The following is a 24,657-nucleotide window of genomic DNA, read 5'->3' on the forward strand; positions in this document are numbered from 1 at the left end:
ATTTCATTACTTTACCACTATTACATTATTGGGTGTTTTCATGTGCCAGGCTCTGCGTTAAGCATCAAACACCCATTCCCTCACTTAGAGCTCCCCCAATATTCCCATCTTGAGAAGAAAATGCAACTCTAAGGATAAAGCAAGGCACCAAAGACTGCACAGCTAGTGAGTAGCCACACTGGAATTTGAACCCAGGCATTCTGACTCCACAGCTCAAGTGTTTATCAAACACTCTATCTAGGTGGCTCGATTTGGTTAGTAACCTAGTTTTCGAAGTATCAGTTCACAGTCCCAGAAATCAGAATCAGATAACAGGTCCACCTGCGGGTATGAGAGTAGTAATGCACAGCGGACTATAGAACCGTGGCCACCCTTTCTGCACCTCACATGTCCCTTCCCATCCACATGTGGCACCACTGCCCTTAGCCTGCCTCCCGCTGCCTTTGGGCTCTCCTATCCATCAGGTATGTGTTGCCAGGGAGATGATCCTAAATAATGCACAGCTCTGGTCAGGTCACTACTTGGCTCAAAACCTTTCACAGCTTCTCATTGGCCATAGACTGTAACAAACACCCTCTAGGCTGGCATTTAAAACTCTCCAAGATGTGATCCTCACCTACTGCCCAGCCTTATTTCCTCACTGGCCACCTAGTCATATTCTACAGAGTACAGACCAACTGGACTTCCTGACATTTCCTGGAATACTCTGCATTTATTTATTTCACCCTCCACCCAAGCCAAGGGCCCAGGATGCAGACATTGTGCAATGGGGACTGTGGAATCTTGCTGGAGAAGGATTGAGTAAGCCCATCTGGGATGCCCCAACCTTCCCTTATGCTCTGCCTAACAGAAGTTTATTCACTTCTCAAAGGTGGTCTCAGGTCTTCCCAAGGAATTTGGCCTGTCTTCCTCTTACTCCTTCCCTCTCAATCTCCAGCAATTCAGTCGCATACTCGTGTCCACCCCTTGCTGACAATGGAAGGAGGTAATCTGGGGTCATGCTCTCTGTTCTGTGCATCTCCTGTCCCATGGTGCCTGGCACACTGCCATACACAGAGCAGGGATTTCTATCATTGTTCCAGTGAATAGGACAGCACTGCTGGGATACTGAACAGGAGACCGACCATAGGATCAGCCACCTCAACCCATATTTTCCCCTGTGATGCTCCTCAGTGTAAGACAGGGAAAGATGGTGAAAAGGAGGAAGCACAAAGTGAAAGGAGATCAGGGTCAGATGGACATTGTTTCAAACACCTACCCTACACTTCCTAGCTTGTATGTGGCCAGGTGACTTCATCTTTGAACCTCATTTCCCTTTCGTGAAAAATGAGATATTAAATACTCCTCTTAAATTCACCCATTCACATATTAATTCAAGGTTTCATTACTTATTTTTTTTTATTAAAGTACAGTTGACACACAATGTTACATTAGTCTCAGGCATACAACATAGTGATTCAACTACTCTATACATTATGCTGTGCTCACCGCAAGTGTAGCTGCCATCTGTCGCCACACACCACTATTACAGTATCATTGACCACATTCCCTATGCTATGCCTTTCATCCCTGTGACTTATCCATCCCATAACTGGAAACTCATGCCTCCCACTCCCCTTTACTCACTCTGCTCAATCCCCCAAACCCCCACCTTTCTGGAAACCACCTGTATATTCTCTGTATTTATGGGCCTATTTCTGCTTTTTTAATGTTTGTTTTTGTTTTTTAGACTCCACATATAAATGAAATCATTTGGCATTTATCTTTCTTTGTTTGACTTATTTCACTTAGCACAATACCTTGTAGATCAGTCGATGTTGCAAATGACAAGATCACATTCTTTTTAATGGCTAAGTAATATTCCATTTTTATATGTATCTATTATATATTTTATATATATATCTATTATATATATAGATATCTCACATCTTTTTATTCATCCATTTATCAGTGGACACTCAGGCTGCTTCTACATCTTGGCTATCATAAATAATGCTTCAATAAGCAGAGGAGTGCATGGGTCTTTTCAAATTAGCGTTTTCATTTTCTCTGGGTAAATATCCAGTGATGGAATTACTGGATCAAATGGGAGTTCTTTTTTTCACTGTTGAGGGACCTCCACACTGTCTTCCACAGTGACTGCACCAGTTCACGTTCCCACCAACGGTGCCTGAGTGTTCCTTTTCCCCCCACACCCTCCCCAACACTTATTATTTCTTGTCTTTTTTACTAGCCATTCTGACAGGTGTGAGGTGATAGATCATTGTGGTTTTGACTTGCATGTCCCTGATGATGAGTGATGGTGAGCAGCTTTTCCTCATTGCTTACTAAATGTGACACTTGGGGCTGATAAATGGTCCTGAGCCTCAGTTTCCTCCTATGGAAAATGAGGGTGGTATTAGCACCTCTCTCCTACAACTTTTATGAGGGTTAAGTGAGTTTATGTCTTCGAAGAGCTTAGTTAGCACTGTGCCTGGTATAGAGTGAGCGCTCAACAAATGTGAACCATCCTTACCCATCATCTCTGGATCAGCCACTGTGATGAGTTTGGAGGATCAGGCAGTGAACAAGACAGACAAGCCTGTCATATAGTCATCATGTAGTTTATAGTCAAAAGAGAGTAAGAGACAGAAACAAAGGAAATGTGCTAATGAACAAAGCAATACCCACTGTGTTAAGTTCTGTGGTGGATGGTGAGAGCCAACATGACACAGGGACCTGTCTTAGGTACAGAATACCGGGAAGGCTCAGGGAGGATTGTTGCAAGGATTAACTAAATAATATATGTAAAACATGCGCACTGAGATAGGCTGTAGCTGGAAAAGAGTGTCTGTTGATTAGGAGGAGGAGAAAAAAGTGGCCTGAGGCTAAGAAATCTCTGATGGGGGCTGGGCTTCTCTTTATTCCTGAAATGCTTCCTCCCAGGTCCCTTCTCCATACATGTGATGGGTCCAGGCTCTGCCTCTGTCCTTTGAAAGAGGGATTTTTGTTCACTTGAGGTTCCTGCCCCATATAATGCTGGCATCACAGGCAGTTCTCCTTCCAAAATAACTCATGCTGACCGTAAAAATATCTAATTTTATGGCTGCCTTAGATCATCCTTGGATGGGCAGGGTCCAGATCCCTGGGCTGTTTCCCCAGATCTCCAAACACAGGGGCAGACCTCGGCCTGCCTCTGCTCCTACATGCTGAGAGCAGCTTGCTGTGGGAAGATTCGCACTTGGTGGAGCGTGCTTCAGGTGCTTAAAATAGATCAACTGTGTCGTTAGACAGACTATCACAAAGCAGTCGTTTCATTGGCCCTGCTGGTGCTGCTGAGGGCAAGAGATAACAGCCCATGGAGAAAGACCTGCGCTTTGCACAAAATTAAGCAGATGCAAGGAAGAAGGTCTGGAAGTGATATAGGCAGGGGAGAGTAGGATTCTTCCAAGAGAGGCGGTGGGGGCTGTTGTGAGAGCACACGGGCTGTGACCACAGCAGGGGAAGCAATGGGACAGCCAAGTACGGCCTGTCTGGACCCCTTGTCTGGCTGGTGATAAACTCAGAAAAGAGGCTAGAGACTTCTGGTTGCCGGGCACATCCCAGCAGCACTGTGTGAAATTGTCAAAGGGTCATCCACACTCTCCGGGGGCCACAAAGCCCATGTGTGGGGCTGACTCTGGCACCTTCCTACTGCTCCTCTCTACCATTCTGGCCACCCTTTCCTGGGCTCACCCTGGTTGATGACTGCCTGCCCTGAAAGCCATGCTTCAGACACAGCCTCATCAGCGTTCTGTGGAGCGATGCTATGCCCTCCTCTAGTCCATGCAGCCTGGGACCACCTTCAGCAGCCCACAGAGCTCCACTGCCTGAACTTGAGATCAACTCTTCCCCTCCTTCAACCTTCTCCTCCAGTGGCCGCCATGCCTGGCGTCATGAACAAAGGGAAGTGATGGCAGCTGAGGAAGAAGTCCAGTTGGGAGCTAGGAGTGACCAGATGTGGACACAGACTGAACACAGGAGCATGAAGGAAAGGGAAATGTAGATGAGGACCACTTTCCAATGACTAACTTCGGTGACTGTTCTAGAGATCAAGGGGGACCGTGGAGTTGAAGTTGCTTTTCTCTTTTTTCTTTTAAAGAGGATGGATTTATTAAATTTTAGGTTGGATCTGAAGCACCTTAGAATATCCAAGTGGGCAACTAAGCAGATGGTCAGAAAGATGAACCTAGGGCTCTGTGGAGAGATTGTTATCATAAAGACAAAGAGAGCAGGCTTTTTACTAACAAATGAATTCATCAAGTACCTCTGGAGCACCCATGATGGGCTAGGCACTGTGCTTTGCTTTCTATGAATTATTTGCTATCCTATTTCTTCTAGAGAAATGAAGAAAAACCTGCTCTCAACTGCAGAAATTATGTTGGCATTATCTACTTATTCACTTTTCTTTTGCAAGCAGGAGAACCTCATCCTGACAGAGAAGAAGTCTTGAAGAGCCTTATGGGATTGATGCTATATGGGGTCAAGTGCAGCGATTACCTTTCAGTAATCACTCCTTAGCTGGGATACAACTGAGCTTATGGACACAGAACTCATGCTATTGGCTAGGTGACCTCAGATGAACCAGGCCTGTCCCATATGTGAGAACAATCTCTAGAAGAGTTCAGACTTTCATAGTACCTTCCTTTGGTCTGGGAAAAGTACCCAGATCTAGGATCCATTATCCTGAATTGCCTTCCTTTGGTCTGTTCCCCACCCCCCTACTACTAGGTTCCCCTGGAAACAAAACTGACCTCTAGGAGACAGGGGCAGGACATGTTTGCCCAACTGTATCGGACAGGATATGATATCACCCTTCTGGGAATGGGTCAGCTGGGGAAATCTTTATTTATGCAGCAGGATTTTGCTCACTTCAAGAGGACTTCAATGGCATGGCGGTGTTAATCAGTTGCTAACACTAGATAGAACCTTCTCTAGTAAAAATGAGCAGATATGCTGCAGTTCCTGCATCTCTGTGTGAACACACACTTCTCCATGTTTGATGTTATATTGATCAGCTACTAGACTGGGAATTAAACATTAAAATGCTGGGGTGCCTGGGTGACTTAGTGGGTTAAGCGTCTGCCTTTGGCTCCAGTCATGATCTCAGGGTCCTGGGAGATAGAGCCTCACAGCAGGTGGTGGACTTCCTGCTCAGTGGGGAGTCTGCTTCTCCCTCTCCCTCTGTTGCTCCCCGTGTGTGCACTCTTTCTCTCTGTCAAATAAATAAATAAAATCTTAAAAAAAAATTAAAATGCCTCCAGTGGCAAGGGAACATAAAAATACAAAGCCGTCCTTGTGCATTTTAAGAGGAAATGGTGGCAACCAGGCAGCCTAGAGACCAGTACACGCCCTGCCAAAGGCAGGCAGGCCTGCTGACTGTTGTCATGTAGGAAAATAGGGGTAGGGATGGCAGATATTCCCCTGGCCCCTGCATTTTTAAGATTATTTGTTTATTTGTTTGAGAGAGGGGGAGAGAGAGAGAGAGAGAGAGAGAGAGAGAACATGAGCAAGGGGGAGGGGCAGGGGCAGAGGGAGAGCAGGAGCCAGATGTGGGCTCAATCCCAGGACTCTGGGATCATGACCTGAGCTGAAGGTAGTTGCTTAACCCACTGAGCCACCCAGGCGCCCCTCCCCCTTTTTAAGAGAACCCCCTTTTTAAGAGAAGCTGGAAATTCGAATTTTTAAATCTCAATTTCCCAATTTCTCGCCATTGGCAAATAAATTCATTAAAAATCTCATGTAGGGCAAATAAAACATGTCGTATCATGCTGGTCACCAGGTGGCCTATTTATTAGGGCCTATATGACTCACGAAGACAAGAGCCATGTCTTTTATATTTACTGCTGTGTCCCCAGCATCATGTCTGGTGCAGAGTTGGTGGTCAGTAAGTATTTGTTGAGTGAAAAGTGAATGATCCAATTCTTATTACCCAGGTTGGACATTCCCAGGAACAAGGCCAAATGAAAACCAATACCATGACCATAAATTCTGTTACACCATTGAGATGCTACAGTTGTGCATAATGACCTGGATGGGGGTGGAATGGGAGTTGTGTTTTCTGCAGACAGAGTGAGCCATAGAATACTAAACTACCTCCCAGATTCCCTTCTGGGGACCTCTGACATGTGAGCGCCACCCTTCAGGTTCTTAAGTAGAGAGGCTCCATCTCTGCTGGTCAGAGGATAGCATCCTCTACTCGCCCTGGGGAGTGGCTGATATTCAGGGGGAAACAGCCCATGGAAAAATCTTCTTGATGAATCGTTGATGTAACAAACACTGTATTACAGGTTATGTTCATCTGTTAGAGGCCTAGCTTCCGTTCCCCAGAATATGACCTTATCTGGAGGTATGGTCTTTACAAAGGTAAGGAAGTTAAGGTGAGGTCATTAGAATGGGCTCCAATCCAATATGACTGGTGTCCTTATCAAAATTTGGACACAGAGACACACAGATGAAGGGTCCCGGGTAGAGAAGATGGCCATCCACACCCAAGCACAGAGGTCAGAGCAGATGGTTTCCAGGGCCCTCAGAAGGACCCAATACTACCGACACCCTGATTTTAGACTTTTAGCCTCCAGAACTGTGAGACGATACACTTCTGTTGTTCAAGCCTCCCAATCTGTGGTATTTTGCTGCTGCAGCTCTAGCAAACTAATATATACTGGTTTTATTTGTTTTATACACACTTGCAGCAGCCTGGGCAGTGTTTCAAGCAATTCACAGCTATTAACCTACACGTTTTTTTCCAATAACCCTATGAGAGAGGCACTATCATGAGCTCCCCTGTGATCAGATATGGAAGTAAGGTACAGAGAAGGTAAGTGACTTGCTCAAAGACACAGAGCAAGGAAAGGGCAAGTTCCAGTCTATGCCCTTAAGAACCAAAGGAGAACAATTAAACTGGTGAAGTACTCAAAAAGTCAGAGGTGCTTTTACCTTCTGGTTGTTTTCTGCTCTTGTACAATGGGACCTGGCCACTGTTGGGGGCCTGCCAGTTGTTGACCATTCACACGCCAGATGTTATCTCAGCAAGATAAAGCCTTTGCCAGATAGGAAAGCTGGGGTTCAGAATTGATATCACTTCCTTTGTGCACTACAAATACTCTTGAAATCACATTGTGATTTTCAGAGATGTGTTAAACTCATTTGGGATGGATTTAAAATTGTTCCTTGCATTATTCTTCAGCCCCACTCCTAGCCTCCAGGATGCATTTGTCGACAGTGGCTTCATTCATTTGGGAAGCATGTTTTTTTTTTTTTTTTTTTTTTTTTAAATCTCCATCCTTATAAAGAATACAGTCATCTCTATTTTACCTAAATTTTGCAAATTTAAAATGGTCTTAGAGGGTAGCCTACACAGTTTGTGTTTGTACTGGGTCCTTTTTGTAGTAAAGAACTCCTGGAGTTCCTGACCTGGCAGAGAATGGTCATCTTGCTCCTTGGGCTGGGTGTCTTCAATTCTGAGCCCCCATGCCTCCCCGCACCCACCCTGCTGCCTTGTCTACTCTGCACTGTGCCCTGTGAGGCTGAATATGATGGGCCCATCAACTGCCTTCCTTGCCCTCTGCCCCCTGGTTGGATGGGGCCAATGGGGAGCACAGTAAGAGATGGAGGGCGGGAGGTGAGGGAGGTCAGGCAGTTGCCAGCCTTCTAGTACTGGGCCATCCTCGCTTCTTGTTTGTTTCTCTACACCCTCCTCATATATTTGCAAAGATTCCTTCTACTTAACTCCCTTCAAACTGCCCATCTGTTCCCTGCCAGGACCCTAACTGATAGACTCTTCTCCTTCTTTTTATCATATAATATAAAAGCAGAGAGGCCATGCAAATCTTATTTTCTACAAGATCTTTCCCCCAATTTCTATTCTTATAACCATCAAAATCGTGGCCCTCAGACCTTTTCTGAACCAGGGTGATTGTCTCTCAGCTAGGATCCTAACTTCCGTCTTGCCCTTTCCAACCCATGCCATATACAATACCAGGTTAAGAATCTTCCCAAAGGCTTCCCTCAGGAAGCTATGGCTTTCCTTTGAACAGAACCTCGTGCTACCTACAACAACAGTAACATATGCTAATTTTCAACCAGAGGGTTTGGTTTTTCTGATCCTTTCATTCCAGAACTTTGCTCTATGGCTAATTCAACTCCAGATTCAACTTCATCCCCTGGGACCCGATGCCAGTGACCTTCTCATGTTATTTCCCTTCATCCTGAGGACAACCTTGCACTTTGGCATTACTGCTCGCATTCTATACATGATAAAATTCAGGTTCAGAGACGTGAGCTATCTGGTCCATGATCACAGAGTACACCATAGATCTTGCATTTGAACTCTGGAATCCATTCCCTCGAGCTCAGGTTTTTTTACGCCCAGGATGGTGTCTGCTTATCTCACGATAAGGGTGATTGATGTGACTCTTCAGTGCTCTCCTTAGCAAAACAGTCTACTCCCAAACGGTAACCTTTTGGCATGCCAATCCGTGAGAGATCCCAAGGAAAGGGTCGGAGGACAGGAAAAGTTGATTAAATGAAGGAGGATGGTTTTTGCACTACCGTACGCGGTATGCGTGATGCTCCCCAGCCTGAAGGATGGGCCACTGCTGAGTTCTGTGCCTACAAAAGCCACAGTTTTCAGGAGCTTGGGGAGTTCTGGCCCATGCAAGGAGAATGGCATTTTATGGGACACAGAGTCAACTCTGGAGCTCAGGGCCTCTGGCACCTGAGGTAAACTCAGTTTCTCCTGGCTTTGGACCAAGGGGCTTGGGAACCTATAGGGAACCCAAAGATTCATTGTTGCCTCACGATTTATTATTGCACATTAGATGGTGGTGCTTCCATGGCTCCAGGGACCGTGTAAAAGTGATGGGCCTGGGGTTAGCTCCTTCCTTGCTGTGTGGGTTCAGGAAAGTGGCCAGCAGACACGTGGATGAGCATGGGATGGATGACAAATAAGGCATGGAAGGAACAGAGCCAGGGCACACGAACAGCATACATCAGGGGGACGTTCCCTCTGCTGCGGGGCAGGGTGGGCCTTCTGCCCACGTCTATACCACCAACCGACTCCATCAACCTCCAAAATTACCCCCTTCTCTCAAATTCCCACCCTGTGGTATACGAAAACTCAGCTAGATTTTGGAGGAAAGGATTCTGAAGACACTAGAAGCGCACTGAGAAGTTGCTGACAGAGCACTCCCCTGGTGTTGCCATCTGAGCCACGTGTGTCTCATTTACGAATAAAAACAACTCACGTATGTTTACAAAGCATTTTCTCATGATCCCGCTTAATCCTCAAAATCATACTTCTGGTATTCTCGATTTATGACCATGGTGTGACATCGGAGAGGCTGAGTGACCTCCTTGCTAATGACATAGAGTCCATGATGACAACAACCACAATGACCAACCACTGTGGTCACGAGAACAGCCTGACCACCCTCGCTGATATGAGGCTAGTGATGGCCCAGGCATCACACCCTGTATTTTGCATGCTGTGTTAATATTTATCTCCATTCCACGTAAGGTGGGTCCCATCATCCCCATTTTGCAGGTGAGACAACCATACTGAAGACCACATAGCTAATAAGTGAAAAAAGAGGACCAGAACCTGGGGCCAGCTGATCCCAGAGCCCCAGCTATATATCAGCTCTCACATACTGCCCCAAGACCACAGCCTTGAACTCCTCTTTTGCTCCGATGAAGCAATTATAACTTCATAGTCATCTCATGGTTTGCCCTCACTTCATTGGTGCCATCTGAGCCACTGATTAGGAATGGTTCCCATTATGAAAATGCAACACATCCAAGCACCTTTCATAATCCAACAGCTAACTGCATGGCTTGAAGAAGTTAGTGAACATTCATAGCTACAAGGTGTAACCCATGAAATTGTAGTAGTACCACCATCTCCCAGGGTGCGGGTGACAGTTGGGGAGATCATACAGGTACGATGCTGAGCACGGTGACTGGTGGAGGGTGAGGATCCAATAAATGGAAGGGAGAGAAAAACTGAGTAAGATTGTCTCTTAGGTTCCATTTCAGGTACCAGGATTAAGTAAGAATTTTACATCCCCAAGGGGAGAGCATTTTTGCTTTGATCAGGTCACCTCAAGGACCTCCTGCCAACGCCCAGCCCCTATGGCCTTGGCATTGCTTCGCTCATATGAGGTCTGACTTCTATATTCTCCATTTGCAGACTCTCAGGCTTGGAAGCAGCCTCAGGGATGATGGAGCCCCGCCTCCAAGCCTTGAGCACCAGTGGCCACAGTGCTCCCCAGGGTAGCCCTTAGAGGAGCACTTCTTACGGGGACCTCAGCGGTCACCCAAGTCATGCTACTCTGTTTATTTTCCACTACCTCTGGAAAATAAACACACTCTCCCTACTTAGAAAAAAGTATATGAGGCTGGAGTAGCATTTTTGTGAGTCCTTGTCTCCTGCGGTATTCAGCTCAATTGGTTGTTGTTTGTTTAAAAAAAAAAAAAGTAAAAGCTGTTTCCTTCTTTCAGGCATTATTCGGTGTTGCTAATGGGACAAGACAAAAGGGTAAGGCCAGCTGCTTGTGAACTTATTTCTTAGTTTTTTGAAAAACAGATGAGCCATCTCTCTCTCCTATCATGTAGTGAGAAAGGACTCCCATAACTACATCTTTCCCCTAGAGATAGTGAGAAGTGACAGGCGGCTCACATCTTTACTCGTCTGAAAGCACGCAGGGGTAAACATGTGGCCCACCTAGGTGATCAGATCTACAGAATTTTGCTCTTTTCCAGAGCCCGGTGTGAAGCCAAAGCACCGTTCCTGCCTGTCACAATCAAGAGGCAAAATTCTTTGGCTGGAAGAGGCAGAGGGAGTTCAGCCACACTCGCTTAGCAGAGCTATGTAATACACAAAGGAAGAGAGCAGAGGGATGAGTCATACAAATACATAGTAAATAAATATATTTCATTTCCATCTCACTGGCTTTTGCTTTGTTTTCCTCCCCTCCAGGCCAACAGCCTTGAAATGGAGGGAGGGTGGAGAAACGGTGGCTTTGGTCTGGACACAGCCTCAGAAGGTACTGATTTTTCTGGTCTTGCTGTTCGGCTCTCGCTTTTTAAAAAGAAACTTACAGATTTAGATTCAACCCTTCTCATTTCACAGACCAGCAATCTGGGATCCAGAGAGGAGACTGATGGGAAAGTCACAGACCCAGGGAACCGAATGTTCCTTGGGTCCTCCGCTTCAACGATCCCACCTGCTCCTGGGAGCACCCAGACAAGCTGAGCTGATGAGGAGGCGGGAGGGGGAGGACTTGAACCCAGATCTCCTCTCCAGGGTGGTGGTCACAGTGGGTGCCCATGGTCACAGGGACCACACTGAAGAGACACATACAGGGCCTCCTTGTATTTCTGCCTGCATTTCTCAGCAGCTGAGGCCCAGCCCAGCAGCAAAATGTCTGGTCCTGTCTCTGCAAAGCAGTTGTTACCCCTGGCATGTTAGAGATCTTGGCCAAAGGGCTTGTCTCTTTTCTCTCCTCTCGGGATAGCTACGCGGCCTGCAGGTGTGTGCAGAAATCAGCCCCGGGGCCGTGGGGCTGCAGGCACAGGAGCAGGATATTTCACAATCTCTAGACCCAAAGGTGGCTTCCTGACGATTTGTTTATCAAACTGCTCGCTCCCAGCCCACTGCCTGCCCACATCCACCCACCACCAGCCACCACCAGCCCGGGGCCGGCCTCCCTGCTCCTCTCAGCTTCAGGACAAGCCGGGCCCCTCCATGGCTCTCCAGCTGTGTGCAGGGAGGTCTCCTAGAGCCCCCACAGCCAGACAATGGCCACGTTCGTTAGTGCTTCCTAGGCCTTCCCAGGCATTGCTAGAAGGAGACGAGCAGCCTTCCCCGCAGAGGCAAGTGCTGCTGCCAATAAAACATGAGCAAAATTGTCAGGAAAAGCCGGACCCACATCCCCCTTCCGGGGCGCACGGAAGGGGCCAAGAGGGAGTCTGGGGGCCGCGTGTCCGGCGCGATGCCAGGCTGCCTCCAGCTCCCGCCCCTCCCGCCCCCAGCCTGTTCCCATGGCAAAGGAGAGGAGGACCCACTTACTGCTCGTGTTCATGGTGATGCCTTCGCACTGGGTCTCTCATTCAAGACGCAGGACCCGGCTGCTCTTGGAAGCTCGCGACCTCCCGGCCTCACTCATCACCTGGGGGGTGAAAAGGCGGTCCAGGGCCAGCTCCGCATCCTCAGGTGCTCTCACCCCGCGGCCGTCCCCTCGCGGGCCGGGCTGCAGCCGCCGGCCTCGGGGGCCCGGGGACCGGCGCGCGCAGGTGAGGGCGGCGGCGGCGGCGGCGGCGGGAGCGCGGGGAGCGCGGGGAGCGCGGGGGAGCGCGGGGGAGCGCACCGGCCCGGGCAGCGGGGCCCCCAGCGCCCGCCCCGCCGCGCGCGCCCCGACGCCTCCGGCCCCGCGGCTCCCGAGCCCAAAGGGGGTGTGGACCGCGGGGAGGCAGGGCGGGGGCAGCGCGTCCCCGCCCGGCCTCGGGAGCGGCCAGCGCCCCGGGACCCACCTCTCGGCCAGCGTCGGGAGCCAGAGGCCCCTGCCCGGGCCCCCGCGGCCGGCTCATGCATCCCGGTCCTCGTCCGCAGTCTCGAATTCCGAGGCGAGCGCAGCGAAACCGGAGAGCTCGCCCTCCATGGTGCGGGCTCGCGGGCCGGCGGCGCGGGGGGCGCGGCCGCTCGCTGCCGCCACCTGCCGGACGCGCCGCCGCCTCGCCAGGCCCCGCCCCCGGGCCGCCCCCGGGCCGCCCCCGGGCCGCCCCCGGGCCGCTCCCGGGCCTGGGGCGCGCGGGCGGGCGGGCGGAGGCGACCCCGTGCCCGGGGCGGGCGGTGCTCGGGCGCTGCCTCCCGCTCCCTCGGGGCTCGGGTCTGCGGGCTCCACGGCGTAGGAAAACCCGCCGTCGCTGGGAGGGGCCGGCGAGAAAGCCGGGCTCTGCAGGAAGACAGGTGTCCCTTCCAAGTCCACGTCCACCCGGCGCCCTCCGACTCCGGTCCTGAGCAGGTCGCTGCTGCTGAGGCCTCGTGCTCCCCCCGGGCCGAGGGCGGAGGCGTGAGGGGCTCCTGCGGCCTCCTCCCTTGGGTCCCTTCCTCCCCCCCTCGTACCCCTTATCACTGAGTCATTTGGGACGATGGTTTATCATCTCCCTACCCGCTGGAGTGTCAGCTCAGTGAGAGTGGGGGACGCGTCCGCAGGGTTCCACAGGGCTCCCCAACACCTGGCGCAGCGCCTGGCACCCGAGGTATCAACGAGCATCTGTTGATAGAATGCCCCAGGCCCTCTCTGGACCTGATACTGTGCCGTCCTCAGAGGAGAAGAAGCTCTAGGAAGCCCCACCTGGAGACTCTTCCCCATCTGAGGCCGAGGCAGGTATGGGGCCCTATGACTCAGCCTCACCGGTTCACCCAGTTTTCCTACAGCTGACTCTCCTCTGAAGTATTATTACTACTATTATTTTAGTAATTAGTTCTTGAGGTGTGTATTACGGAAAGTTATATTCTGATATTTTGGTCATGATTAATTCAGTGGGGTGGGGTTTTTTGGTTTTTGGGTTTTTTTTACATTCCCCTGACTCCTTATTCCGTCACCTTCTGAACCTAATTCATGGTCACAGAAGCATGACTTTTGGGTACAGCAAAACAAGACTGAGAGACTCCGTGATCCCTGCTTAGAGCATGTGTAGAATCAAGATGTCGTGAACCCTCAGACCCCGGACTTAGAGACAGGGAAAGAAGGGGTCACAGAGGCTGAGTACCTGCCCGAGGGCAGACACACAGCGTGGTGGAACTGGACCGAACCCTCTCACTAGCTTGGTTCCGTGTGAGAGTGACTCAGTGCACAAGAATCTGAGGTATCAGGGCAAGGCTGGGTAGTCATCTTCCTAAAGATGGGGAACATGTATCTTGTAGATAAATACAGTGTTTCTGCCTTATACTGGGTTAAAAAAAATCACTACGGCTCACGATCCCAAGATGGGACAGTGCTTAAGGAATCATTAGATACATGGAAGGGTCACTGGTTTTGAAATGCGTTTTGTTAGCTTTTAGGCTTTGTTTTCAATGTATGGGGAATAACCTTCATGGCCTCCAACTTTTGTTTAGTTACAAGTGAGATGGCTGTAAAATGCAGATTCCCAGGCTCCTGGTTTTTCTTGCTCTGCATTTTAAATAAGTATCCCACGTGATTCATGGACCACTTTTCCTACTGAAAAAGGCAGGAGGCCCAGAACAGCTTTGTAAGCAATTAGTAAATGTTTATATGATTCCAAAAGATCTCTTTACATTTATACTTTCTCTTTACATTTTCAGATTGGGATTCCTTATTCAATTCCTAAGTTTCATGTTGCTTGCTACATTCTAATGCTTGGAAAAAGATTTTTTTTTTTTTTTCTGGGAAAAAGTTCAGGTAAGTTCAACGGGTCAAATTAATAGGACTATTTGATGAACATACGTAGCTATCACCTTGAGCCTCAACGTTTGGAATTTTTCCGATGACAGGACAGAGTCAAATAAAACCATAGAATTCATGCATTAATTCATTTACTCAGTAATTCATTTATTGAGCGTCTACTTTGTGCTAGGTCCTGTGCTGGCTGTTGGGGATACAACAGGACAGACAAGGACCTGTTCTCCTGGAATATAACTCCTACTTGGGGAAGGGGCGGTAGACAATAATTAAGTTAGCAAAGCATGAATTAGGCAAACCCAGTGTTGGCTTGGTTAAGAGCCCAGAAGCTGTTTCCAGCCTGGCTGATTTTCAGTCCCAGCTCCATCAGTTAGTATCTGTGGGACCTTGGGCGAGATACTCTCTGAGCCTCAAATTCTTCATCTGTAGAATGGGTATAATATGGAACCTACCTCCTGGATTATTGTGTGTATTAAAATACTCAATGAAAAAAAATACTCAATGTAATGCTTAGCAAAAGAAGATGATGTGTGCTGATTGTTAGTATCATCCCTCACTTACACCTACCCTCAGAGACAGTCTTGTTATTTTCTACTTCTGTAAACCTGGTGGGCTTTTCCACAGAGTGATGACCATGAAAATATGTCTCAGAATTCTCCAACTGCCAGGAGCTTACTGAGAGGTTCTTCTGGTCTAGGATTCTTTTTAATAATATCTGCAACTGGATACTGATGAATTCAGCTCTTTGGAGAGAACTTTGGTCCACTCTAAATGCCCCAAAGTGCTTCCGTTGGGAAATTATTTTCCCTACATAATTTTAAAGATAGGAAGAAAAGGGTTAAAAGGAGCTGCAACAACTCTACCCGTGAGGATGTCCACAACAATTGGAGGCAGCCAGGAAAGACGCAGAAGGAAGCTGGGGGTGGGATGTTGGGTGGAATTGGCTGTGAAAGTCATCAGGAAAGCAGAACCTTGGCTCTGTCTTTGCAAGAGAATGAAGCTGAAAACCGCAGAGCGGAGGGTCCCTTTGTTTGGAAGTTTGTTTTGAACTTTGAGACTCCAGAATGGAGATAAACACGTCTCACTCGGAAACAGGCAAATGCTCCTGGGTGTTGGAAAACCAGGTGGGAAAACCATTGGGAGACAGATTTTCCACCTTCTTCAAGGGGTGGATGGGCTGCCCCCATTATGCTTCTCTTCTGCTCAAAGTGCCCCTTGTGTCCTGACTTCCGGTCCCTGACTGGGGTGGTTTGTAGCTCTTGTTCCCATTTTCTGACCCTCTCGCTGCTCTCCCTGACTAACCCAGCACTAGGCTCCCCAACTTTTCCTCCCAGTTGCCTCTTTCTCACTCCCATCCAGCTGCATCCCACATTCTTACCTCTCCATGAGCAGGTCCCTCCCCACCCCACTCCTGTGTGCTCCTGCCCATTGTGAGGGTGAGTGAATCCCCCCTCACGCACCCTCACCTGGACACAAAATCTTTCCGGCACGTGAGGTGTGGCAATGGTGGGAAGAGGTGCTTGTGATCCAATGGTTTCTGCTTGCTATTCCTAGACTATTTGAATATCCCACCAAGAGTGAGTACTTTTATTTTTATTTTTGAAAAATGATATGTAGTTGTTGACAACATGAGACAGATCTACGTGTGGTAGTGGGGAAAGACTTTCGCGGTATGTGTTAAATAAGAAAATTGTGGAAAAATATATTCAGTTTTTCTTGGGGGGAGAATGTATATTTGTGGACATATGTATCATATAATACAGAAAACATACAGAATATACATGTCATATAAAATAGTTCAATCACTTTTCCACAAGTGGGATCCCATATAGGTACCACATATACATATATTTATAATGCATAGAAAAAAGATCTGGGAAGGCACACCCCTAATTATCAGGCTCTTGGATCAAACAAAAATTTTGGATTATGTAGTTTTAACAGAATCACTTGGGCAAGTGTAAGCTTCTTGGCAGACATTTATCTGAAGAGGAACTAAGGTATTCTCTTGTTTTCTAGTTCATTCACTCATTCGTTCATTTGTTCAACAACTTCTGATGGAGTGTCTATCCATGCCAGGAGCGGTGCCTGCCAGAAACACAGGGGAGGAGACAATTCGCAAATAAACACAGACTTCTGATTACAGTGTGTAAAGCAAGTGAAGAGAGGGCAGTAGTAGACACTAAAAGACGGGTGTCTCTCTCAACAGGTGACATATGAGCTGAGCCAAAGAAGAAGGAACAGCCATCCTGATTCGGCGTAGGGTTGTGGGGAAGGTGGGGGTACAGAGCCAAGTGACGAAAGAGAAAATCACAGGTCCAAGGGGAGGCAGAACCGGATGCAGGTGATGAGTCTAGAGGCTTCTTTGTGGAAGAGCTGAGTGGGGCGCAGATGGTCAAGACCACATTCAGGATTAATGAACCTGGGATGGGAATGCCCTCCTAGCCTGGGAAGTCAGGGGTCCTGTTTCCCGCCCTGATGTAGTGGGATGTGAAGAAGCCTGGGGGCAGTGGGATAAAATGGTCTGGGCTAGTCCTGGCTCTACTGGTCATTGCGGTGTGACCTCAGGCAAGTGACTTGACCTGTCTAGGCTGTCGGTTCTTTGCGTGTGAAGCCGGGGTCATAGCAGTAGCTACCTCACTCTTTGGGTTGGTGGCAGTGACAGGTATAGTATCTTAGCACCGTGCCAGGCATCTAGTATTGCTCATGTACTCTGCTGTTGTTTGCCTTGGAAGAATCTGACTGGCTTGAAGGTGCCGCTCTGGGCCCGAGTTGCCACATCTATAAATGGAGGATTGGACCAGATGAGTCCTGAGGCATCTTACACCCTAGTGTTCTCAGTCCTCAGCATCTGAATGTTCTGTGGTTGGAGTTTGGCAGAAGATCTGACCATGTTCCAGGCTGATGCAGAGACCTTTGATCCACCGGGGGCCCCACTACTTTGTGCTGAGCCCCAGGCCCTGAGCAAAGAACAGACTTCCCACCAGGAAATGGTGCTTTGCGTGGTGCTCCCTGACTCCATGTCTGCACCCTTTTCCTTCCTGGGGGAGCTCCCAGACTGGGGTGGAATTGGCAGGACATAGGCCTGTTTTTCTGGCCCAAAGGGTTTGGTGATGGAGCCGTGCTTTTCTTCTTGTTCCTTACATTGTTTTGTGCAGAAATGTTTAAAAACAAATCAAAGGGGTTCCCGAGGTCTTGGGGAAGCTTCTGGGGGGAACAAAGGAATTGGCTTTGAGATCAGAGTGTTGGGGGCTGCAGTGCTGGCTCTGGGGGAGCTCTGGGCAGATGGTCCCACCACAGGGTTCTGCTGAGGCCTCATACTCACATCCGACCACAGCCCAAGCCTCCTTCCTGAGAGTCACCCTGCCAGCAGAAGCAAGGAGCTGGGGTGGAGCCAGCTCCAGTTGGGAATCTGGTAGGTCTGGAGGCTCAGCCCTGCCATTCCCTTTGGTCAAGCTTCCCTGTGCTCAGTTTCCTTATTGGAGTCTGAAAGCGATACCAGCGAGCCTTCTAACCTGCTCTTCCGTTTTACAGATTAAAAGACTTAGCCTTACTTATTACTCACCAATCATCTCTCTTATGCCTATGGTTCTGCCGGGAGTGCCCTCCCCTGCTACGCCTCCCTTGAATAATGCCCGTCATTTCCTCCAGAAGCCCTCAGGTCTTGTCATCTCCTGGAAGCCATCCTCTGAGCTCCCCTAGCACCGAATGCCCAGTCCAGTCATGGAGGAACCCACCTTACCTCTTGCCCCCGCTCCCTTTGGTTCCTTGCATGGAAGGAGTCCCTGGCCGTGCAGTGAGTTTGTCCATCTTGACACCTTGCATATGCTGTTCCCTACACCTGTTTTGGGAAGCTCCTCTTCCTCTAGGTCTTCACTTAATTGCTACCTCCCTAGAGAGGCCTTGCATGACCAGCTAGCTTAAGTGTCCTGAGAGTATCTTTAATTAATGGGTGGAGTAAAAGCCTCTCAGACAACATGGACTTAGTCATCTCAGAGTTCAGTTAAATTAACTCCCATGCCCTCCTATCCTGAACTGGCTCCCCTCCCTCTTTATTCACTTGGCTCTTTAAGATGTAATTTCCACCTCTGAATATGGTCTTCCAGTATATCCTCCAGAATCTGCCAAGGGTGCCCTATCTCCTAGATATTAAGAATTACAGGTGGGTCTTCATGGCGGCACAGGTAGAAAGTACAGTGCTGCCCTGTGCAAGAGAAAAGGATTGGCAATCAGGGGACCTGAGTAGGGTTCTGTGCAAACCCTAGCTATGTGACCTTGGGCAACCAATTAATTCTTGGTGTCTGAATCTACTCAGCTGTAGTGAATAACAGGTGCCATTAAACATTATTATAATACATATTATAATTATCCCTTTCCTGTGTATATCTCAGGATTGTTCCAGGAATGAAAGGAGAAACTGTGTGCTTTGTGAACCAAAGTCTATGCAAAGCAGGTGATGAGTGTTTTCCCTCATCTCATTACAAATTAGCTATACGAGCTCAGTTATTTACAGAGAATTTGCAGAAGGTAACATCATATCCCCTGATATCCAGGAAGGCCACGGTAAAGGGCAAGCAGAAGGCTGCGGTATGTGTGTGCTAGTCATTTCCCCAGGAACACCATTAAAGTGCATTGCACTGCTTGGCGTGACATTGCAATCCACAGGCCTCCTGCAAGCACCTCATAACCTCTGAAAGGGCAACAAGCCTCTATTTGTGAGAGAATCCCACAGTTTGCTCCCCAGCATCGGTGAGTTTTAGGTTGCCACTGCTGTGCTAGTATTAGAGCTCGTCAAATATAAGTCCCTCCTTTTACAGAGCCCCAGAGGCGTTGGAGGATGCACTGGCCATACGGAAAGATCCCTGGGGTCTAGATGATCACTAGGTGCTTAGAAATTCCCATGACCCATTCTGCTTCCATTTGGGAACTGTGCCCAAGAGTAGAGTCCTCCTTGCGCCATAGAGGAATCCTCACAAAGTGGACAGAGAGGAAATTTCATTGCAGTGTGATTGGATTTGTGATACAAAGAGAATTGGCAGCAGTGTAAATGACACTTTGGGGGAGATGAACAGTGGCATATCATAACACTAAGGAAGAGGACACAGCAATTAACAGAATGAAGTGGGTGCTGATGTCATAACCTGGAATGCTGCTCAAGACCCAGTGTCTGGTGGGGGCGAGGACAAGCTGCAGCCCCGTATATATGGCATGCCACAAATTATTAAAATGACCACATAGAAAGCACACTATCTTCCCTTGGAGTGCATTTTAGGGCATATGGTCTGAAATAATGATAGCATTTAGCTCCAGGTGGGAGAGAGGTGGGGCACTGACCAAGAGAGTAGGACAGGTGTCTTGAGAGGATGTCTGCCTTAGGGACCATGTTTCACTTCATTTTTTTTAAGTAGAGGAAATGTATTCACGAATTCTTGTGTGATTAAAAATTAATGATAATGATTTAAAAAAATTAGCTTTGGGCTCTCTCGAGCCCTTTCTCTGGGCTGGCAGGGCTGGTTCATGACCGACTAACCCCGTATGAGTCACGGTGCCTCACTGGGGAGAAGGGTGGGTCTGCTTTCCATCTCCATGCTGGCTGGTGCTGGGACTCTCTTGGTTTTGGAGACCGGTCCCATGCCAGGTCCTGCGTGTGAGCACGACGTAGCCAGGCTCCTCCCAGTGTGGCAGGGTCCTCTTATAACCGACCTGGTGGTGACTCAACATGAGAAAAGGGGCTGCATAGCATCGTTGACACAGAACCATAAAAACTGTGGGCCTAGAGCCTCCAGTCCAGCTCTCAGTCCAGCCTTCATCACCTAGGTTTCTTGGGCAAGTGCTTGCAGCCCAGCCTGCTCTGATCGCCTCTCCTATCGCTTCCTCCTGTTCACTCTGGTCCAGCCACACTGGCCTCCTGTCTGCTCGCTTGCCTCAGGTGTTTGTGATTGCTATTCCTCTTAACCAGAACTCTCTTCTCTCTGACTTCCACATGACTGACTACTTCTCAGGGTTCAGGCCTCCTCTCCAGTGAGGCTGCCTCCCAGAGGGATCTTCCAAGTTGTCTCTTCCCTGGTGGTCCTTCTCCACCAATACATGCTATTTTATTCCCTCAGAGCATGAGACACCACCAGGATTATGTTGTATAACTGATTTGTGTGCTATTATGGACTACGTGGCTCCCTGGAAGGTAGTGTATTAGGATCCGGCATCTTCCCTAACTCTGCAGCCCAGGTACCAAGAACAGTGGTTGGCACATAGTAAGTGCTCAGTAAAGAGTCTGAATGAATGCATGACCGGCACAAGCCCAGTAAGAACCATATACTAGGAGAAGGATTCCAAGTTTCCTTCCAGTCCCCTTCCAGCCAGGAGTCAGGTCCTTAAGCGAGGCAGGAGTGACTAAAGGCACAAACCCCAGGTTTCTCTTCCCAAGTCAGCTGCTACAAGGCTGAAAGTGTAAGGCCTTTTACTTAATGCCCAGATGCTTTAATTTGCTCATCTAGAAGACGAAGGGATTGGACTAGATGCTTCTTTTCAGCTCCAAGCTTTTATGATGCTATAAAATATAAATGGTTTGGGCTCACATGCTCAAATCAAGATATATGCTTGAATACACTTTCTTTAATATGCCTTTAATATCAGTTTGTGTTTTTCCCCTGTTTTCCTCTTTCTCATAAAAAATGGAATGCAGCATGTGTGGCAGTGTGGTCTCTGGTGCACTGTAATCCCGAGCCCTTGATGCAAAATTCATTATTGAATCAAAGGCTGCCATTTTCTCTCCTCATTTGTTTCTTTGCTCTCCAAACAATTTTGAGCTTTGACACCTTTATTAGTGTCCTTTGGCCTTTTAGCAGAATGAAAATAGGGTAGATCTAGTCATCGGCATTATATTCTGAATACGGCCAAGTGGGCATGCAGAGGAGTAAGGAGTGTTTGTTCCAGAACAACTCATTCAGGCACGTGGAGCAGGAGACAAGGTGGGTGAGCTCCTGACTTTCCATGCAGCAGAAAGGAGCTGGGTCAGCTTGGTCTCTGGGGCCAGGTTCTGATTTTAGTACTGTGTCTCTACTTCTGTTTGGAGAGCTAACTGAGCAGGTGTCCTTGATTTGGAGGCTGCAGGCCAAAAGCATGATAAAGGCTTCTTTTACTGAGAGCTTGCTGTACGCCAGGCACTATGTTCATTTAACTTTAATTCTTCCAAGTGCCCTGTGAAATAGGAACCGTTATTACCCCCATTTTTCAACTGGAGAAACTGAGGCTTAGGGAGAGTGAATCAAATGTCTAAGCTCAGGTAGGGGAGCTATGATTTGCCCCCAGGCTATCTGATGCTAGAGCCTTCAGTCTTTCCCACTATCAGTACTATATGCACACAGTATAGGATGCTGTACGTATCCTGCGGCGCAAGTCTGGCTCTGCTAGGACAAGGGCCAGACAATCATAATAATCCCTAACATTCAAGCCTCTCATCAAGATTTAAAAAGTAGCAGTCAACATCAGAGTTCTAAAAAAAAGATTATATTATAAGCAAGCCAGGTATTCTTTTCTTCAACAAACGCACAAGTATGCAAGGAGAATGTATATACTTTGCTGTCCCAAATAGAAACTGCTATAAAAAGACCCCTGCCCTCAAGGCTCTTTTAGTCACTTGACATCTGAGGGAGTTACAGCTGAGAGATTTTGCATAACGTGTCCACTCCATCCAGCTTGTCTGTGGCAGAGTTGGAATTCAAGCCAAACATTGGACCCTCAGGGATCCCTGGGTGGCGCAGCGGTTTGGTGCCTGCCTTTGGCCCAGGGCGCGATCCTGGAGACCCGGGATCGAATCCCACGTTGGGCTCCCGGTGCATGGAGCCTGCTTCTCCCTCTGCCTGTATCTCTGCCTCTCTCTCTCTCTGTGTGACTATCATAAATAAATTAAAAAAAAAAAAACAAAAAAACATTGGACCCTCAGGCACTCAACTTCCCTGAGTAATGGAAAGCAAGACCTCTAAGGTCCAATATGAAAGGCTGCCTGTCATCTTTGTCTTTGCCCGAGTCTATGACAGTATATGAATAACCATTCAATGAGTTGTCAAAGATATAGATCAGTATGAATGGACTGAACAGGGTGGCGTTTCCTGACCCTGGTGCCATTGACATTTTGGGCTGGATAATTCCTGGTTGTGGGGGCTGGTCTGTGGACTGTAGGAATTTTAGCAGCATCTCTGACCTCTGCCCACTGGAATGTAGTAGCCAGTCGCTACAGCCAAAATTGTCTTCTGATATTATCAAATATTCCCAGGAGGCAAATTGCCCCTAGTTGAGAACCATGGGAACTGAGTGACAATAAAACAAAAATTCTTTCTTTGCTTTAAGTCAGTGACAGTGTTGCATACATGAGACTCACATCAAATCAGAGGATTGGACCTCAAAATCTCAAAATAGCTAACATAATCCTTGGATTGACTCAGAAGCCTGGAGCTATGATATGATCATAGTTTCTTCAGGTGAAGTTGAGGTTAATTGATGGGCTTGGTTTAAGAGTCATGTATGAACAAAACATAGTCTTTAAACACTAGAATTAAACAGAACAAAACAAAAAACACTGGAATTACTCTCAGTGGAGAGAGATGCTCACACAGTGAAAGATAAGGAACTGAGGGGTTGGCAGCTCTGTTGCTTCCATCTCATGCTAAGTGGAGGTCTCCATCCAGGGAAAGGAATGGCAGAGACTATGGCCTTACTCCTTAAAGGGTGGTCCGTAGACCAGTAGCCATTGATCACCTGGGAGCTTGCTAGAAAATACGGATGCTTGGGCCCTCCTTCACTCCTACAAAATCAGAATCTACATTTTATTAAAATTCCCAAGAGACTTGTTTGCACTTTCACGTTTGAAAAATAATAGTCTCTGGGACTAAGATAGACTTTACGAAATCAGAAGAACTAGCCTCTATATTTAAATGGATCTCTCTCTCTCTCATGTTTGCCGACTGTGCATGAAAGTGTGTGGATGATAAGTTTGTTCCGCTTGTTTGCTTAACTGCTATAGGAAAGCGACTCTGTGTAGGTTAGAAGCATCTAGACTTTATTCTGTGGTGTGTGTGTGTGCGTGTGTGTGTGTGTGTGCATGTTTGTGTTTCTGGTTTATGTTGCCTTCTAAGTTTTAAGTGATGAAGCTATGTATGTGTATTCCCTGTCACACACGCCCCCACCCCCATATGTGAGAAAACTCATCTCTGCCAACTATTAGAAATAAGACCTCAGAGAAGTCAGCTGACGTGTTCCTCACGTACACAGAGGCCTGCTGCTTCACAGGCACGGTGCAAGGATGGAAGGAGTCGATGACTTTGGATGAGTTTTATAAACAGAGACCTCCTGTACAATCACAGGTTGTTATTTGTGATCACTGTGTCTGCAAGGAATAAAACAGGTCACCAGAGTCTCTCTGTAGCTCAGATGCTGTCTGTGCTGCCCCCTGCTGGTTAAGGCATCTAGACACATGCACTTAGCCATGAATTTCTCTTCTCCTTACACCTCCTTTTTTATTTATGAATTTACGCATTTATAACCACACAGTCACAAATAAATTATTGTTGTTAAAAACTTCAGATAACGGAGTAACTAAAAAAATACAGAATGCGCTTTCCATCCCCCATCCCCTCATTCCTGGGCTACAGGAGGGTGGGATGGTGTCCACTCTGCCTCCTGCTGACGCCCTTGCCCAGCACAGTGCCCGCTGCCCAGAGAGGGGACTCATAAGCATCTGTGGAGTAAATGGACTGCAGTCATCAGGTCGATGTGGTCCTTTTTCTACACAAAGTCATTTAGCATCTACTTTTGTACATAAATGGGTTCACATTGTATGCACATTACTTTTTGCCTCATAATATATCTTTTTTGAAGATTTTATTTATTTATTTATTTATTTATTTATTTATTTATTTATTTATTTATTTATTTATGAAAGACACACAGAGAGAGGCAGAGACATAGGCAGAGGGAGAAGCAGGCTTCATGCAGGGAGCCTGATGTGGGACTCGATCCTGGGACTCCAGGATCACACCCTGGGCAGAAGGCAGGTGCTAAATCGCTGAGCCACCCAGGTGTCCCGCTTCATAATATATCTTGAGGATATTTCCTTGACTGATATGTAGACCTACTTCATTCTTTATCACCACCAACTAAATACACCCTTGTTATTTGACGGCTCCCATGGGGATGGTGTTGAGGTTCCCCCTATTTC

At 47.9% G+C, this 24,657-nt stretch overlaps 2 protein-coding genes across 2 annotated transcripts in view; one reads left to right on the forward strand and one right to left on the reverse strand.

Moving 5' to 3' along the window:
• Nucleotides 1-12,719, reverse strand: part of ABLIM3 (actin binding LIM protein family member 3) — a 109,805-nt gene extending 97,086 nt beyond the window's left edge. The window contains exons 1-2 of the mRNA XM_072824583.1: nt 12,553-12,719; nt 12,092-12,191 (exon numbers count right to left, since the gene is read on the reverse strand). Of these exons, the coding sequence (XP_072680684.1) occupies nt 12,092-12,104 (13 nt within the window). The 5' untranslated portion in view covers nt 12,105-12,191; nt 12,553-12,719. The remainder of the gene's footprint in view (nt 1-12,091; nt 12,192-12,552) is intronic.
• Nucleotides 12,720-15,415: 2,696 nt separating this feature from the next.
• Nucleotides 15,416-24,657, forward strand: part of SH3TC2 (SH3 domain and tetratricopeptide repeats 2) — a 102,286-nt gene continuing 93,044 nt past the window's right edge. Inside the window, exon 1 of the mRNA XM_072824588.1 lies at nt 15,416-15,568. Coding sequence (XP_072680689.1) covers nt 15,544-15,568 — 25 coding nt within the window. The 5' untranslated portion in view covers nt 15,416-15,543. The remainder of the gene's footprint in view (nt 15,569-24,657) is intronic.

This window comes from Canis lupus, chromosome 4, assembly GCF_048164855.1.
Source record: "Canis lupus baileyi chromosome 4, mCanLup2.hap1, whole genome shotgun sequence".
NCBI classification, from domain to species: domain Eukaryota; kingdom Metazoa; phylum Chordata; class Mammalia; order Carnivora; family Canidae; genus Canis; species Canis lupus.